The following is a 16,585-nucleotide window of genomic DNA, read 5'->3' as shown; positions in this document are numbered from 1 at the left end:
TAGTTTGAAGAAAGTAATTAAATAATAAATAATAATAATGATTGCCAGGAACTGGAACATCCACTGCTGTGTTGCTTTTGCTGGTAATTTGAAAAATGGGTGGACCAGCAATTCTAAGAAATAGAGAAAAATCTTGTCATTGCATATGTGCAGACCGTAATATCTTAAAAGAGCAGTTATAGATTCTTGACATTTCACGTGCTTTCATTCTGACTGTGGAGTTAATATTATATTCTCCAGGCAGACCTCTCAAAAGCCATTTGATAAAATGCTGGTGCCAAGAGACAGACAACAGTATCAGTATTATGCATTGCTCCTGCAAGGATCTCATGAGACATTTCTGCCATTTCCGTAAGTAAGTATGTTTTCACAAGTCGGTTTTTGCAACTCTTGTTAAAGGAGCAGAATCTTAATACAAGAAAATGGATGTTAGCCTAAATAAAGAACTAGACTTGTAGTCTTACTGATGTATTGCAAAGTCACAGGAAGGGTCTCTTTAATCCCTGGCACCAGGTGGAGGTAGAGAAGGAATCCTTGTTCTGTCGCTAACAGGTGATGTCCCATGTTGGTCAGATCTTTCAGATCTAGGACATTTGACTGGTTTCCATCCTCCCGTGATCAGTAGTTTAGTTTTATAACCAGCTCCCATTAGCAGTATCTGTGATATTCCTCTTTCCTACCTTGAGAGCCAAAGCCTATTTCTATCATGCTGCACTTGGATTCATTTCAGGTTTCATCATCCTCCTGAACATTTCTGACCACTTATGCGAGTCTTTTGCATCAAGAATAGCTCATTCGGCACACACAAACAGTCAGATTGTCAGTCTTTGCAGCAAACACCTTGTGAATCATGTAGCTGGCAAAGAAAGGGGATTGAATTTGCTATAGTCACTGGATCAGATACAATGGTAATAAAATTCTTGTCTCTTTCATATCAAAAGTGATTGTGTATCTCTTTGGCTAATGGAATTGCTGGTGCTTGCAAAAAAAAAAATCTTATTGTAATGAATGTATGCAAGACTCTTAAATTCTGATTTACTTTCCCCGTTTCTATTTCTGGCTCAGTCTCCATCTTTGTACATAGCTTGATTTTGCTTTGCCTCCTAGTCCCGCCTCCCCATTTCCCTATCCACTAGTTTCTTTCTGAAGTGAGCTGCTCATACCTAGAAACATATTCAAAGTGTCCCTTTGAGTCAATATACCATGTCTTTCCATTCCCAGCAGAGCCTTCCTTCTGAATGATCCATCTTGTCACATAAGGAACATTCCTGATGTTTTTTTTACACATCCTGCTGGCCTGTGCACTCTCTCAGAGCAGCTCTGGGGATTCTCCATCAGCAATTCCCTTGGCTTTGTGGCGCAGAGTGCGAATCCCCACTCGGACTACAGGCATTTGTTTTCCTGTTAGTTAGCAGCCTTGACCGCAAACCAGCCTGTTAGAAAGGGTTTCGGTTAACATGTTCAGCAACCCTTTTTGAAGCTTGAGGCAAACTGTGAAATAATTTCTTCCCCTGTTGGCATCTTTTGTGAAACTAGAATTTCTCAGCATTCACCAGAGGCTCTGGAGCAAGTGTTATTTGAAGCAGCTTATAGGATCTGTTCCCGTGTTTTTCTTTGTGGTCTGTCTGCCTGTGTCAGGCTCCAGAACACAGCAAAAACGTTCAGCATCCCATGACATTGAGTGGAGGGAATATAGGCTAATCCTGCAACGTAGCCTTCAGAAAGCTCAGTGCAGGAACTCCAGATTCTGCTCAAAACAAACATACCTTCTGGAGGGTTTCTGCCCAAGTATTTTCTGTGGAGGCCAAAGCACTTACAGATCTTTCAGGAGTTGTTCCATTGCACCTAACTGGAAATTTCCTTGCTTTCTTCTTCTGGCAATTTTAACTTTCATGTTAAATGTACATCCCTCTCTGTCAGCTTCCGTGTTTTTCAAGTCTGTTGTCTTCCATCTGGGAGACACCTTTGTCCTTTATGTTAGGCTCTGAAAGGCTGGGAAAGTTAAACAGCCTCCGATGGATGGCTGCCCAGTCTCCTCTGCTGGCTGGCTGGTGGGATCAGAACTCGCTGTCCTCCCCCTCCACTCTTACTCCTGGAATGTAAACACACCTTTGGAAAACAGAGGGATAAACCAGCTGCTATTCACTCTTTTAACCATCTATTGAGCAACAGACTCCATGCCATGTGTATAAGGCAGACTGCTGAAATGGAAAATAAGGGTGGGGAGGCGACCTCGAGAGGCCATCATGACCCAAAGTAGGATCAATTACAACTATCAAATTCCTGATTAATATGTCTCTAACTTGTTCTTTAAAAAATCTTCAGTGATGTCTGAAAGTGTACCACCCACACAGGCAACATATTCCAGTGCTTCCCCATCTGATCCCCCTTCTTCTGTTGGCATGTTCTACCCAGTAACTCACCTACCATCTCCTTTGCTGCATTTAAAACCCATTATTACTCAACTGTACTATGGTACAAAGAACAGATTATTCCCTTTCTCTCTGTGCTGGCTACATATACCTGAAGATCATTATCTTCTCTACATTTAATAACCCCAGATCAACCAGTTTTTCCTTCCAGATCATGTTTATGCCTCTGGTTGGTCCCTATCTCTTGGAAGTGCAGCCCCAACATTCACTTACATGTTATATAGTCCAATGCCTAAATATACAACCCAGGGTGTCATTTATTTTTTCACAGTAGCAGGATGGTTTTGGATCATCTTCACCTTGTGATCAGCCGTCACCTTCTGCAGAACTCCTAGCTATCTCCCCATTCTCTGTGTAGTTCATCACTTTTGTTCACAGCTCCTTGTAATACAGTTGGTTAATTCTATTATTTTTCAGGCAATTTCTCTAATGTATCAAGGTAATTTTGAATTTTAACCTTGGACTCTGATGTACTTGCAAGGAGCACCAAGTTGACAACAGAAAACGTAACAAGATTTGGCATTGCAACAGCTCTGTTTTTTTCTGCTTGAGACCACCATGAAGAACAGCAGAGGTGGAGGGAGCATGCCCTGGCAGCAGCAGCCAGAGGCCTTTTCAGGGCTATGTGTCCCCTAGGAACTGGTTGTATAAAACTAATAGCACATATTGCACAGCTGGGGAATCCCTCCTTTATTTCTTTAGCCACACTATTGATGAAAATACTGAACACAGTCAAGGACAGACCTCTGTGGAAGTCCTTGATGCACACTTCCATTTTGACAATGAGTCCCTGATAACTTCTCTGAGTTTTCAACTTGTTTTATACAGTCTTGATGATAATTTCAGCTCCATGATATTTCTTTTGCTTTTTTATGAGAATGTCAAGCAAAACCTAACTAGAGTCCCAGTAGCTGTCTGATCTACTGCGAATATTCCATACACACAGTTTGCTCTACTGTTACAGAAGGAAATCAAAATGGTTTATGTGATTTGTTTATAAGAAGTTCATGCTGAATGTTTCTTTCAGTACCTTGCTGTCTTCTAGGTGCTTATGCACAGCTTGACTGGCTGTTCCTGCAGTTCCCTGAGATGTCAGCCAACTGTCTGGACTTCCTCAGTTTGTCCCTCATGCAGATGAGCAGCATGTGTTTTGGAGGAGCAGTCGACACCCTTGTACAGTGCAAACAGCCAGATATGGGTCTGCTTATCCTGCCCTATGGGATCAAGAGCAGCTATGTCTCTTACTGCTCCGCTATTGCAAAGAAGGTGTGGGTAGGATCTGGGTGCAGGTGAGCCTCAAGTGTTTGTTCTGGTGGTTTCCTGGCTGATCTGCAGGGACTGGAAAAGTGGGTAAAACACAGATGAAGGGGAGTTGGCTGCATCTTGGAGGACTTTGCCTGTGATCTGCCCTCCTGTCTGGGTTGGTGCAGCAGTGTCTCAGGCTAGAGCAATGCTGAATTGCCAGCATCTGAAGGCTTGCTGCTCAGCGTGTCTCTGAGCTACAGCTTCTCTGAAGTGTATTTCCTGCCTGAGCAATGGGAGCCACCAAAACAAACTGCTGAAAGCAAGACATCGAAGTATATTGCCAGGATTCTCAGTAAGAGGTGAAAAATTGAGTCTCTGGGATATTTCATGCTCAAGTGGAAACCAGTATCAAAGCTCCATTGGTTTTGATGAAAGGAGAATTCAGCCCAGGGGCTGTGACATTTAAGACTTCTCAGATGAAAAAGTAACAAGTCCTCTTGGTTCTATATGGGACTGTTTTTCTTTTCATTCTCATAGAACAGGTTAAAAAAATTACACTTGGCATTTGGTTTCCATGCTACCATTTTGTTGCTGTTGAGGGAATGCAGCAAGAAGTAGCTAAGTATTAGTTTACATAATAATGTTTCCATGTGCCTGTATTTAATTTCCAGTTGTAAATCCAGGTTCCACCAAATCTCACTCTCATGCTGGTACATGTCTTTGTGAAACAGATACAGGGAATATTTCATGTTATAAATTGGGTATAGAGTTCCCACCTCAGCTGCCCATTAGGAAATTGCAAAAAGATTGCAACCTTGTATTTTTGTTCCGGAAAGGGAATCTGATTGATGCCTCTTAGAAGATGTTTGCTACTGACTGCATTACATAGAGATGCATATATAGTTGTTTTCATAGTAAACATTTTATTGTAAGTGGCCTTGTTTGAGATAGCAGTAACAGAAATGTGGTTTTCTAGGAACTAAGACCATAACGGAAAGCTTTTGTTTAAAAGGTGAGAGAGGGTGGGTAAATATAATTTGTAACTGTATAACACTTCACACACTTCAAAGTGACAAAAGCACCAGATTTTCCAGCTGGAGTCTCCTCCAATTTGGCTCTGGGCATGGCCTGATGGGGGTATGCCAGCCTGGGCAGGCTGCTCTCAAGAAGACCTTTTTGCTGCCCACCTACAGGCATCTACTCAGCAGATGTCAGCTTCGGGAGTGTAGTCAGGGGTTTAAAGGACTGGAAATGACTAAGATTTTCTATGCTCTACATCTTGAAGCATGGAGAGACACTGTTGGCTGTTTGTGTTGCATTTTTCTGCATGTGGTTTCACTGCCAATGAAGTGTTGCAGCAAATCTTGGACCTCTTTGCATTTTCTGGTTGTCATTACACTGCTGAGAAATGCATTTATTATTGCTGTTGCAGTCTCTTTTTAAGTGATGGGGATCCCATCTTTAGTCTGATATGCCTGCTTTCTCTTGCTTTCTCTATTTAATCAACAGGCATGAACTAACATCACATAGGTTCTTCCATTACCACAGCAGGTGTCTGCTCTCCAAGGATGAGGAGCACTAGCAAGTACTATGCTCACAGTCTTTATTTTCTGGCTGAATGCATATTCTTTTCATCATCCCAGAGAGCAGCAAAAGTCTCACAGTTTCCCTTAAACCCTAATTTTTTTGAAGGCAACAGGACACTGATACAAAGGTCACCTACAGCAAAAGCAACATTGTGCTTGCTGAAATGATTCAGCATAAAAAATTGTACTCTCAAAATTAAGTACTGAGATACAGACTTTTATATCCACAGCTCACCATGCAAAAGTGCTCTCATTTTCAAAACACTGAGCAGTAAAAATTCTTCCATGCAACTTTGGGGGTGTGTTTTTCCATCCTGCGGAAATTTTTGAGATGTTAAAACTTTCTGGTTTTAAAATGGGTTGGAAAGTGTAAATATATAAACAAATGAATATGAATAGCCAAAAGAACATTTTAAAAAAGTCAGTAAACATAATTTGGTAACCTCAATATTTTGATAAGTTTCAATGATTTCTATTTTGGCTTTGATTTCAACCTTTTTTTACTATAATTATCTTACATTTCAAGACAAAAAAAATTAATCTGGAAAACTAGACTTCTTCATTATGAAAAAAAAAAATGGGGGGGTTTGAGCATCTCAAAGCTTTCTTAAAAGAAATCCAAAGAAATTAAACACAGTTGTCCTGTTCCACAAAATGTTTCTATTTTGCTGACCTGGCATTTAATTTGCAATGATCTAGCTGAAATGCTGCTGACCACTTTTCATGACTACACTGGCTGCCATTGAGTACTTGGAACATTTTAAAATCCGGCCACATATTTTGTGGCCATTTCACAAGATCCCCAAAGTTAGATTCACATTTTTTAACTGCTGCCCAAAGCGTTTAGCCATGTATTTCATTTATTCACCCTCCTGCCTTCCTGTGAATAGAAGGCTGGGTTCATTTTTCTCTGTATGTGAAGACAGCAAATGTGAATGGGAGATTTACCTTTGAAGAGAAACCCATCTGTGCAGTGCACTGAAGGCAGTGAAGTCTCCAGCATGGTGTCTATGGGGCTTCTGTCCTCTCCCACCATGCCAGCATAGGGCAGGGTTGTCTTTTGCTGCATGACTTCTGGATTTCTTCTGAATGTGATGTGCCCATTCCACAGTTTTCACTTCTGGCTGCCAATTTCTTAAAAGGGTGCAAAAAAGGAGCTTAAAACCCCTTAGAGTGAAGATTCTCATCCTCACACCAGTTAATATGAGGAAGGTCAGACAGCTTTGCTGAACATTCCCAAGTCACAGGGATGGTCCTGAGTGAAACATTTTATCTTACACCTGGAATTCTACATCCACAAATTTCTGGACTGCAAGAAGTCTTTTTTAAACTGGAAAGACACATTTCCCCCCTCCTAGCATGAGGTTTTCCAGGTGCTTCAGTATGCTCCTCAGTCAATGTTGCAAAGGAAGGTACGTAGTGGTGGTCTGAGCCCACCAGGTCTCTTTATGGTGTGGGACCTAATGTCTTGTTTCTCGAGAGTGTGGTTTGTCTTTCCTGACTTGAGATGTGTCAGGTTCGGGCATCTGGTCTAGTGTAGCTTGTTCTCCTGCTGCAGACAGTGAAAAGATGGAAGTGCTGCAGAAGGTGATGCCTGCTCTGGGACATGTGTCCGCGATGCAATTTATAATTATGCTTAACATCAGATACCTACAGTTCCTTAAATGCATCAGACTGAGTGTGCCACTTACAAAACAGCACTGGTCTCTCCTACCTTCAGAGCCTCATAGCAGCAGAGTGAGCAGTGAGGGACATCTCGTAGATGGGATCCTCATCCCACATTCCTTGGTGCTTAGAGCATCCCCAGGGGAGAAAGCCAGCTTCTCTACATGGATCAAACTCAGGAAGCCTGTGGCAGAAAAGGGCCTTCACTCCAGTTCTTTATCAAATTGTCAAAACTATCTTCCTTATGCTCAAGATAATGCACCTTTACCGTAAAGAAAGAAATGTCCCTAATTTGTGGTTATTTACAGCACTGTAAATCAGGCACATGCCACGAAGTACCAATAAAAATTGTTTAAAATCAGCCTTAAATAGCTAAACTCTCAACAGCAGCTCATAAAATGAGACTTGGCAGTTCTTAGGTAGTTATGGTTAAATTGACAGTCCTTTTGGGAGTTAAGATAGCCAAAAGCAGTAGTAGTTAGGAGTGAAGTGATAGATGGTGGAGCTTGTTGGTTGAAGAGCTTCTATTGCACACTCCTGGGTTTTCATACGTTCACTGGCCCTGGACTGGGAGAAGGGAGATACCAGATTTTGTCACTGAACACCAGCTTGTTGAATCATACATCCTTCACCTATATGGCCCTAGAAACTGCAAAGCCTGAAGAATGAGCTTTGGCGTGAAGGATTCCATTGCTGTCTGCATGTAACAGGAGACTTTTCAGGCAGGAAGAAAGACAGGAGAATCAAGTCCAAAACAGGCTGAAAGGAAAGTTAAGGAAATCTGAAGAAGGGACCAACACGACGAATTAAAAAAAGCCCATCCATAAAGAAACCAGATCTCAGCTCCTTTTAAAAAGTCAGGTGCGCGAGTTATATTAGCCTCAAGCCAGGTCTAACTTCCGCTGCCAATAACCACTTCCACTGCCAATAACCCAAGCTGACATAACACCAACATTAAGGAGGTTTGGTTTTATTTTTCTTCTGTTGCATTAGGCATTCATGTCTCTTTTCCACTTCTTTTTTTTTTTTCTCCTTCTTTTTTTCACAAGTTACTTGTATTTTAGCCAACCTCCTCCCTTCTTGTTAAACAAGAGGAGTTTCAAGATGGGGCCCAAAACTAAACACTGGCTCAGCAACCCAGCACTATGAAAACCATGGGTTTGGGTCTCGATTCTGCTGCTAATGGGGATCAAGCACACCCAGATGCTGGCAAACAGACTTGTACAACATGAACTCACATCCAGGCTGAATTCCTGTAGCCTCCCTTGCAGCGTGTCAAAGAAGTGCTCTCAGGCAATTCAGCCCTTTGCGTCATGCTTCATCTCACTTTCTGCCCTAGCTAACTAGGCTAGGTAGGTATTTCACCAGAGCAGCTCCCAACTATCAGTGTCCTCCTACACACAACAGCTCAGCCACGCAGAGCAGTATTAGTCCTCTTTGAAATGCTGCACCAAAGCACAGAGAAATTTGATGACATTGCTGTGGACAAGTGAAGGCATAGAACAAGCAATGGTCCAAAAGCTGCACAGACATGTTCTCACCGTGCTGAGTCCAGTCCATGCTCTTCTGGGGCCCTTGATGTAGCAGCTCAGGCTTGATGCCAAACTTGGTTACCCAGTTTCTGAACTAGGCCACCTTTCTGTCCAGCTGGCTCAGAGCAGGCATGCAACTGTTGGCACTTGGCCATGGAAACATGCCTTGGCCCTCCGACCTTCAGAAATGCTTGTATTTGTTAGATTAGGAGTCTGGATCCCTTTGAAGTTCTCTCTGATTCTGCAAGAGTCTCACAGATTGTTCATAGTAACACAGGAATAAAGCAGGGGTCTGTCATGCTTGAAGCTGTCACTGTGACCACTGAATTGGTGCCCACTGGACTTTAGAGCTGCTTGTAGAGTACTGGAGGGTCTGGCGTTCTCAGTCTGTGACAAGTCCAGGCTCCATTTTCCTGCAAGTAACTGGCCATGGTTTAAGAAAGTGTAGTCACACTAAGGACTGAGTTGAAGCACAACCTAAACTCATAGCTTCATAGCAGAATGTGATATTTCACAGCAGAAATCATTGGTACGTGTGAAAGTCAGCCATGATAGAAGACAGCTGCTCCCTTCCCTTTGCTACATAGTAAGTGGGCATCTGAGACAGTAACCAGCCGGAGGAGCAGTGACAAGCTTTGCTGTTGTAACTGCTTTTCTCTCCCAGCAGTACAAGGAAACTGGCTCTGCTGGGGATGCTCTGAAGTCCTCAGTACTCTTCTGAATGTGGAAATTATGAATAAGAGTTGTGTAGCCCTGGTGGAGTTCAATTTATAGGAGCTTTGTTGCAGCTTTGGGAGGTTGGATGACTAGTCACACTTTCATCTTCCACCCCACACAGGGGACTTAACAGCAGATACACCTGTCTCTTCCAGCCATGGGAAGCCATGCAGGGGAATATGGCCCAGAGATTCCTCAAGACCAAAAGAAACAGAGGCATAACTGAGCCTGAAGGATTCCTGAAGGAGGCTCTGATCTTGGTGGCTGCAGCGTCGCTGCTTGGCAGCGCTTTGGTAGGCAGGGTGAGGTGTGCTCCAGTGGCACACTACCTAATAGCCCTGACTGGCCCTGCGTGATTTCTCATGCCAGTATTCACTCATTGTGATGAAGCAGAGAGAGAAGGCAGTTCCCTGGTACTCTAGAGCATTCCCGGGGCAGCCACAAACTCCTTCCCTGAAGCAGGTCCTCTTTTGACTAATGCAGAATGATCCTCACACTCTCCCACAGCTCGGGATGTTGCAAGGGGTACAAAGAAGGACTTTCTGCACATTAAGAGTATGGTGAATTCCAGAAGCTCATGATTATCAGAGATCCCACTCATTTTTATAATCAAAGATGCTTCCTGTAATAGCATCTCACATTTGGTGTTGTGGATCTCCACTGATGGATAAGTTAGGTGGATAAAAACATCATTCATCAAAGCCAGGGCACATAATGAACAGCCAGCCGAGTAAAGCAATAATGGAAGAAATAGGTTTAAGCACACATAGCCTTCTCCCTAGCCTAAGCTAAATCCATTCTTCCTTGCACAGTAGAGAGGTGCTATCAACCTTCCTTCCCCATTTTCTCCTTCTAATCCACAGTGCAGTGGTTACTTCATGCACTTGCATGTGGGCATCCAAGCCTAGCTGCCATCCTTTGCCAGACTCCAACTTAAGCCACCAAGTTATCAGATGTCCTCAAAATGGCCTATGTGTTGTCCTGGGACTTGCTCTGTCTCCCTGGTGGAACTGCTTCACCTGGCATATATATTTATACATTGGGCCACCAACTGAGAACATGAGGCCACAAAGTGATATAGTTCAGTGGTTGTAGCTGTTGTATGATGCTGGAAGAGGAGACTGTAGTCCTGATCCCAATGTATATTCTAACTACTGAGCAACATGGCAAAATTGGAGCTCCCCTTACTCTCAGTGGTTTATAAGAGACTGGGAGTGCTCAGCTCTTGCAAATTATGTGACAGAGTAGGTGGAAGCACTATGAGTTGGTTTCTTCATGTCAGACTTGGGTACAAAGTAGATGCCAAGAAGCTCAGCATCACTAGGACATGGGTATTTCTATACATTCCCAACAGCAAAAGTAATTCTGTGCATATTCCCTCAGGAACTTGCATATCAGCTGAATATCCAAATCTCCACTGACTTGTTGGACGGCCACAGTGGCATACATCTATCACAGATAAGCAGGACAGAAAACCTGAAAGTGCCAATTGCCTACCAAAACCTTAGTTATCAACCTTCCCATGCAACTGGAGGAACTTTGCTGAGGCACAAAAGTTAGGAGACCAGTTGCAGTACTATGAACACTAAACTTCTATATGGGCTGACTGCATCTCCTTCTCCACCAAGGCTTCACAGCCAGAGTGTATCCATACATGGCACTGTTGACAGATGTAGCTTGTAGCCATAAAAAACCCTAAATGATCAAAGTCCTTCCAAGCTCATGGACCTTCTCCAGTGACTCAGGAAAGTGATTAGCTATGGCTTCCCTCTGCACTCCTCCAATGTGGAGGATTTATAAACATCATGCCATGTTGTCGTTAGCCTAAACTTGCTGAACAGCCATCTTCATCAGGGATGTGCTAAACTACTTCATATAACTGTGTACCACAAGGTGTATTAATCAAAAGGGTAGCATTCTGTTTTGTCTTTGCCTATCACATGCTTGTATCCCAGTATAGAGAAACCTTGACTATAACAGGAAAACAGAAGTGCAAATTACTAAGGACAGATAAATGAATATTTAATTCAAACCAGCAAGATGTTTGCAGTTATTTATTTTACTAAAATGGTTACATATGTTGAAACAAAGAAGAGCAATAGTAATAATGTTTGTTTTTCCAATATCATAAATAATTATTGAGTCTTCATTAGCTGTTGGCTCAGCACTGATCATGATTTTTGTTATTTAAAAAAAGACACACACATCATTCATTAGAATTTGTGTTTTCAGAAAACTCTAAAGCAGCAGTAGAAAAAAAATAAATTAAAGGAAATGGTAACAAGAAATTATGCCAAGTATTTCTTAAATTTAAAACCCACTTGATGTGTTTTACAGATTATTCTTTGTGCTTTGATCATTTAAAAAAAGAACCATGAACAAGTTGTTTATACAATGGCTTGTCTTCTCCAGTTTTACTCCAGAGAAGTCCCCAAAAGTCCCTTTTTTACAAGACAAATTTTATTGTCATTTATACAGACAAAAACACTGTGAATATTTCTAACAGAAAAGTTTGTCAAAACCATCAATTTATTGTCACAAAATATTTAATACCAGAATAACTTATAATAGTATGAACAAAAGTGAAGTATTAACTCTCTGCTATTAGTTATAAACTCACATTATTATGTCAAAATCCAGTAAAGTATCAAAAATTAATGTCATGGAATCTTAGACATATAATGATGCAAGTCAGTAAAACATATACTTCAACTGTTCATACAGTCATGACATACATTTCTTGCTTGGCACTTTAAGTCAATGCAAATCAGCAATTTAGAAAACAAAGTAAAAATATATATGTACAAAATATTTTCATATCAAATAATTTTCATTGTACACTAAATAAACCCAACAACATGTTATGTTACATCAAGAAGTTTCCTAAGAAGTCACACCAAGGCTGGTATTTGCAATGTATCTTGACTATTTTAGTGCAACTGGAACAGCCTCTACTTGCAAGTTAGTTTCATCATTAGCACAGTCCTGCTTCCATTGAAGTGGGAGTTCTGCCATTAAACTCAGTGGGAGCAGGACTAAAGTCTTGTCTTGTTCATTGATGGCTCACCAAAAAGAGAAACAAGGAGAGGGATAAGTAGGAAAAAACCTGACAGGATACCCACAGGAAAAAATCCAAATCCTAGCAACAATCAGCTCTTTTCCAGTTTTCTGTAACTGACTTGGTATAAATTGGTTTTGGCTTTGCCACTGTTTATTCAAGCTCCGTAAACCTCATTAGACTATTGTTATATGACTTAAGAATAACTTGTACATCTCCCAATAAAACTTAAAAATAAACTTGGTTTTATGCTAGTTGTTACACTCAACAGCAGTCAAGTTTAGAGACATGACACTTAATACATGGTTTAGTATCTACTTAAAACCTTCCCACCTTAAATGCTGAGATTTTTTCATGTCCTATTTGTGTTTCTAGTTTGGGCTTTGATAGTTTATATTATAGCTTTTTCTCACTGAAATGTGAACTGTCAATCAACTGTCCTCATTTATGCAGTACCCACAAAATAAAAATGCTTAAACCACATTAAAATAATAAGTTCCACCATGGAAACTTTTTTGAGCTCCATTCCAAATAATAAATGGCACTACAGATTTAGTTTTGTACAAGAAGAAATCAATTTTACTTCTACCAAAACTTCAGTAAGTCACTAGCAAAGCTTTAAAATTATAGAAATTCAACTTGAATTAACAGCTAGTCTGGCTAGAATCTTCTGAACTAGAAATCCTTAATGAGCAACACAGCTGGGAGCATATGTATAAGTTCAAAATAATCTAAACAATTAACTTATTTCCTAAATTTGTGTGTTCTAGAGTATTGCACTTTTCAAAGGAATGATTTTGGTATTTTAATATACTGCATATACAGGTAAGAAACATGCATAACAACCTCATTGTCACTTTGACAAAACATACTGTACAATTTTTATAACACTGTTGATTAAAAAAAGAGAGTGAAAATGATGTAACGATTTCATTAAGACTTGTCAATTTGGACAAGTCAAATAAGCACAACTCTCCAGGGCCTCCAGCAGTAATGTGTTTAGCCCTAGGCTGCTTAAGCCCACTTGGAATAATATACAAAGTTTAAGCATTATGGCATTGTCATTTTGAGGCATAGTACTGTTGTACTATGCCCACGTTATAGCTTATTTTTTGAAAGCAAGGCACTTACTGTAATAGCAATGCAAACATCTTATGCGCACTTTGATTAACATAAAATAAGTTAATGTTTTGATAAAAACAGGGATTTTTTATAATTTACATGCCTTTTATAGAAGCAATTGAACATTTCATTTAATACAATGAAAACGTCTGAGTCAGAAGAAACATTATTTTTTTTAACTGACCATACTGTAAAAGGGGGCCTATTTTCCACATTTGCCTCATATCTGTGAATCTGATTTTGCTGAAAACCAATCCCGCGAGGAAAATGTCCGTTTGACAGGAAAAAGAAAAAAGGACCCATCTCTTAAAACTGCTGAACTAATGGCACTTTAACAGTCTTTACTTCTGATATATGTGATGATTTCTGAATGATGCAGCTGGTAGTTCCCTGCAGTTTATCCTTCCCCTGGGCAAGGTTCGTTAGGGCCATAGCTGCGTTGATCTCCTTCCAGTATGTTTCATCTTTGCTGGTTCCTTTTCTGTTAGCTGCGCTAGATTCAAGCAATAACAAATATTTACACGTACAGCTTACATAGCTACGTGATGGTAGGAAAACTGTGATGATAATAATAATAATAATAATAATTATTATTATTATTATTATATTATTTTGGAAAACTGTGAAGTCCCTTACTCACCTTTCACACTTATTTGGTCCATTCTCCAAAGTTTCTGAAAACAGAAGAAAATAAATGTCTATTTTCTTTTAATAGTTTTTAAAACAAACAAGTTCATGGAAGAGGCATATGGAAAAATAACTCAAGATTAATTCCAAAATTGATACCAGATTTCCAAATAAAATCTTTGCTTTGACACATAAAAAGGGCCAGCTTCATGCAAGTGTCTGCCTGGAGAAATCCACACTGAACTTGGAGCAGGGCACATGTGAAAAATAATGCAGTGGGGAGGTTCCTCAGACATGACCTTACAGAAATAGGCTTTGGTGAGGCAGAACCTCACTCAGTCTCACTGGCAGAACTGGTGCTGAACTCTGCCCAGCACATCCCACACCAGCCTATGTCTGGGAAAAGGTTATCTTGGCAATAGTGAGAATAAAGCTAGTCTTGGAGGTTCACCTACATTTTGCAGAATGATAAAGCTAGCTCTTTTAAAACATAAATCCCAAGGACATAAGGAATTGCAAAACCTAAAAATAAAAATCAGCTTCATTGCCCTTCAGTGAATGCCTTCTTGTATGCACTAAAAATAGGACTTTCACCCATGCACACATGATGTGTGCGGTTTTTAATGCGCCCCTTGCCCAGGCTGCGACTCAGTCACAGATGCAGGCTGAGAAGGACATAAGTAACAAGCACACCTGGTTAACAGCCTTCAAAGATGAAATTGCATCACAGGCATAAGCTACGCTTTCCCATCAAGAGTCACATTTGTTCATTCATTAAGTCCTCACATCGCAGAGAAGCCAGAAATATTTACCAAGCAGAAATGTATAAGCTTTATTCAGTGGGCTTGCTATCCTGACACAGAAACACATTATAGAGGAATGAGAAGCTGATGCCTAACTGCAACACCTACGGAGAACAAGTCAAACAAAAGAAACATCAATGACATGAGCACTGATGGCTACAAAAAGCCCCTAAACGCAGCGTAAATCTCATAAAGTAATACACCTCTTTATGAGGCTACATTCCCAACTAAAAATCAACCTTGCTGCTTGATTTCCTTCAGATTATTAATTAAAAGTTGATCTTCTCTTTAAACAGAGCTTCCGGTGAAATAGGTCTCAAAGCATATTGCAATCCTTAGAAGCTCTCCACTTATGAATGACTTTGCCCACCGCTGACCAGCAGCCCATTTTCTCATACATACAACTCAGCCCAGCCACACTCCCCAGCACTTGGAGGCAACCACTGAGGCACAGTCTCACCAAAGAAATGCAGGGAGACCAGCTGTAATTTCAGAGGTCAGATGTTTGCCAAGCTGTTTGATTTAGCAGGCCTCCATCCTTTCGCAAAACAGCTTTATAAATAAATGTCCACAAGTGACCAAGGTTCACATTTTGTTCCAAAAGAGCACATCTTAAATCAGTATCTCTTAAGCTCTCCTAGATCAATGCTTGAAGAGGATTCAAGAGGGGGAAGATCGACCTATGCAGAGGAGAGGGAACCAAGGAAAAAAGAAACATTTGATCCAGAGAGGTACTGAATGACACTAAAAGTCTCCTTCTTCATGCCGTACTTGGCTACAAATAATTTTACAGCTCTGCTTCTTTTTTTTTTTTTTTTTTTGTTGTTAATAGAGACAATTTTAAAGAGGTTTAGGACTGAATAGGTCAGTAGGTATAGAAATGGAAATGGCAAGTAATAGAGAACATCGTTGCCAGAGCAAACCTGGATATAAATACACCTCTCTCAAGCATCTGTCAGTTTCTTTTGCTGTTGGAAAATATTTCCTATGAACAAAAAAATTGCTTGTACAAACTTCTGAGGAAAGTAGGTGTGAATGGTGACACACATTCCAATTCCAGCGTTTATTTGAAGGAGTATTTGCAAATATTTTTTACTGGTGTTTAGCCAGCTCTAAAAGAAAGCGGCTTGCCCATGGTATATAAAAGTGGTAGCAAAGCTAAAAAATAAAATCTAGGAGCAAAGAGCTACCCTTGCTGAAGATTTTTCCTGAATTACAAGTCTTTTTTTATTCCATTCAGGTTTTATGTTTTTTCAAACAAATAATTTATGTCAAAGAAACTCGAAACTGGGTTACAATAAAACCATCATTGATAATTTGCAAAGCTCTTGCTAATAACCGCTGTAAAAGCATGTTAGTACAATGAAGTCTGAAAATCCATCATTTCAAAGCACAGGCCCCCTTTTTCTTGCCAAAAATCCTTTACTGCTATACCAAACCTCTGAGAGCATATCCCAGTTTGCACTACCATAGCATCCAAGCAGCTGTCTGAACAGCCCTTAGTGAAGGAAATAAGTCTTACCATCACTTTTTGGATGGGGATAACCACATTGAGAGAGACAAAGACCATTCCCCATGCTCTCCTTGAAATCTTACTGGTCAAACCAACTTGATCCAACTCAAAAGGAAGAGTAGGGTTCACCTCACTTGTCATGAACCTGCCATCGAAGTCATGTAACTTGTCCAGACTCCATTCCCAAATGACAGAGATGTCCTCCAAGAAGTGCTTTCAGCCCACCTGTCTAGCACCACAGTCCAACATCCCCAAGTGCTGCTGCAAAGCCAGACTGCGAAGCCC

The 16,585-nt window shown here is 40.7% G+C and overlaps 1 protein-coding gene across 1 annotated transcript in view; it reads right to left on the bottom strand.

Annotated features, from left to right (window-relative positions):
* Positions 1–11,218: 11,218 nt before the first annotated feature.
* MKX (mohawk homeobox) overlaps positions 11,219–16,585 on the bottom strand; it is a 48,728-nt gene continuing 43,361 nt past the window's right edge. The window contains exons 5-6 of the mRNA XM_074848875.1: positions 13,998–14,031; positions 11,219–13,850 (exon numbers count right to left, since the gene is read on the bottom strand). Coding sequence (XP_074704976.1) covers positions 13,664–13,850; positions 13,998–14,031 — 221 coding nt within the window. The 3' untranslated portion in view covers positions 11,219–13,663. The remainder of the gene's footprint in view (positions 13,851–13,997; positions 14,032–16,585) is intronic.

This window comes from Strix aluco, chromosome 1 (assembly GCF_031877795.1).
Source record: "Strix aluco isolate bStrAlu1 chromosome 1, bStrAlu1.hap1, whole genome shotgun sequence".
Taxonomy (NCBI): Eukaryota; Metazoa; Chordata; class Aves; order Strigiformes; family Strigidae; genus Strix; species Strix aluco.
The sequence above is the reverse complement of the archived record's forward strand: the minus strand, read 5'-3'. Positions and strand labels throughout refer to the sequence as shown.